Raw genomic sequence first — 1,812 nt, 5'->3', positions numbered from 1 at the left:
GGGCGCAGGGCACGGCTGGGGATGTGCTTGGAGGAGGGCGAGGGCGCTCCCGGAGGAGGGAGGAGACGAGGGCTCGGGTCCGGCCAGGCCTGTCGCTGGGCCTCTTGGGTTCGGGCCAACCTTTGAGGCTCCCATGCGGCAGACGGCTTGCCTGATTCGCGCCAGAACAAATCGCTTGGCTGCATTCTCAAACCTTAATGCCTTGCTCCCTTTTGCCCGCGGCCGCAGGTCGTCCGAGCGGCCTCGAGCGGGCGCGGCGGGACGTGCGTCCTGCACCGGCTGGGAATTATCGTCGGCCCGGGCTGCGGGCGGCCGGGCGGCGCGGCCGCGGGCGGCGGCGGTGGGGGGCCCCTGCTGGGGCGCGCGGGCGGCGGGGGCAGCCTGCGGCGGTTGCTGGACGTCGGTTCGTTTTGGGAAGACGCAGGGTGATAGACGATCAAACCGGGCAGGCCACCAAGCTCAAGTACTGCTGTCTGATTGTTACCAAGGTGCATCCTTGTCTAACCCGTGGGTGTGCGTATGGTGTGACGCAGCACTGCGTGAGTTGCAGGGGCGCTGCGCGTCGTGAGGAGCGACATTCTACAGCGCGCCAATTGTGCAAGCACCGCCGGTGGCGTGTGTGCTACTTTGTCCTGTGTGCGTATGTTGCACTATTTGCAACGGGATCCAGCCTTCTCAATTGTAATATCTTAAGTCATGGACATCCAATGAGAAGTTGTTGTGGGGTAATGCTGTTCCTAGCGCGTCGACAGGAAACTGGGGTACAAAACGGGACAGCGAGGCATGATTGGATGAAATGATTTGTAAGGGGCAGTGCGCCTGAAGCGAGCCGGTGGCCCGCGATTTGCAGGGTGAAGGTTGGTTGGCAGGGTTGTGCGCGGGCCGGGCGCGCGCACCGCTTGGCACCGGGCACCGCAGCAAACTCGGCCCCGGGCCGCCAGGCTCTTGGGTGTGCCGGTATCAGGCCGGCCCGGGCGTGCACTGCAAGGCGGGCGCGGCAGCGGCGCGGCAGCGGCGATGTGGGCCCCAGGGCCCAGTAACCATCGGGGGCGCGGGCGAATGGGCGGCTCGCTTGCGCGGCCGCTGCGCTCCAACGCGCGGCGAAAGCTGGACAGATGAGCGCCGCGCCTGGGGCGGCGGTCAGGCAGGCGTGGATGAAACAGAGCGACGGCAAGTCATCGTCGGGGCCCAACCCTAAACACACACACATCCCGAACCCAAAAAAATAGCGCAGGCTGCCCGGACCAAGAGTAGCGCGGGGTTGTGGGGGCCAGGGCAAGGACAGCCCCAAGCCACACCAACTGCAGGCCCCGAGCAACGCGCTGGCCGGGCGCCCGCGTGGTGGGCCCCCACAGCAAGATCCAGGAGTGACGTCTGCAGTAGCAGGTGCCAGGGGACCACGCAACGCGCGCGTGCATGGCAGCGGCACGGAGGTCGTGCGGCGGGCTGCAAGCTAGGATATTCCAGCTGCTGCAGAGAGATGTGATCACAAGTCACCAACAACAGCCACAATTGAAGAAAATCCCTCATACAACAGGCACAGCGCCAGCCAAAACGCACGGCCACCCTGTTTAAGGCGCCTCCCACGGGCAAGCCGCCAGGTCGGGGAGCGCGGTGCGCTCGTGGGCCGTGCCCTCATCCAAGGATGCCCGCGCGCCGCTCTGCTGTTGCAAGCGCCCGCGCCCGCGCCTGGCTCCGAGGGGCCTGCGCGCCTAGATGACACCCCGGGGGGGGGGGGGGGGGAGGGGACCGCCCTAGACCCCAGCGGCCGACCATGCGTTGTGAACGTACATCAGGGACTGCCACAGGGCG

The 1,812-nt window shown here is 66.8% G+C and overlaps 1 protein-coding gene across 1 annotated transcript in view; it reads left to right on the top strand.

The window, feature by feature from the left end:
* The window catches only part of MNEG_14918 (hypothetical protein), a gene marked incomplete at both ends in the record, with an annotated part of 2,587 nt that extends 2,158 nt beyond the window's left edge, over window positions 1–429 (top strand). Inside the window, one exon of the mRNA XM_014036611.1 lies at window positions 229–429. Within this exon, the coding sequence (XP_013892065.1) occupies window positions 229–429 (201 nt within the window). The remainder of the gene's footprint in view (window positions 1–228) is intronic.
* Window positions 430–1,812: the final 1,383 nt, after the last annotated feature.

This window comes from Monoraphidium neglectum, assembly GCF_000611645.1.
Source record: "Monoraphidium neglectum strain SAG 48.87 unplaced genomic scaffold scaffold04875, whole genome shotgun sequence".
In the NCBI taxonomy this organism is placed as follows: domain Eukaryota; kingdom Viridiplantae; phylum Chlorophyta; class Chlorophyceae; order Sphaeropleales; family Selenastraceae; genus Monoraphidium; species Monoraphidium neglectum.
The sequence above is the reverse complement of the archived record's forward strand: the minus strand, read 5'-3'. Positions and strand labels throughout refer to the sequence as shown.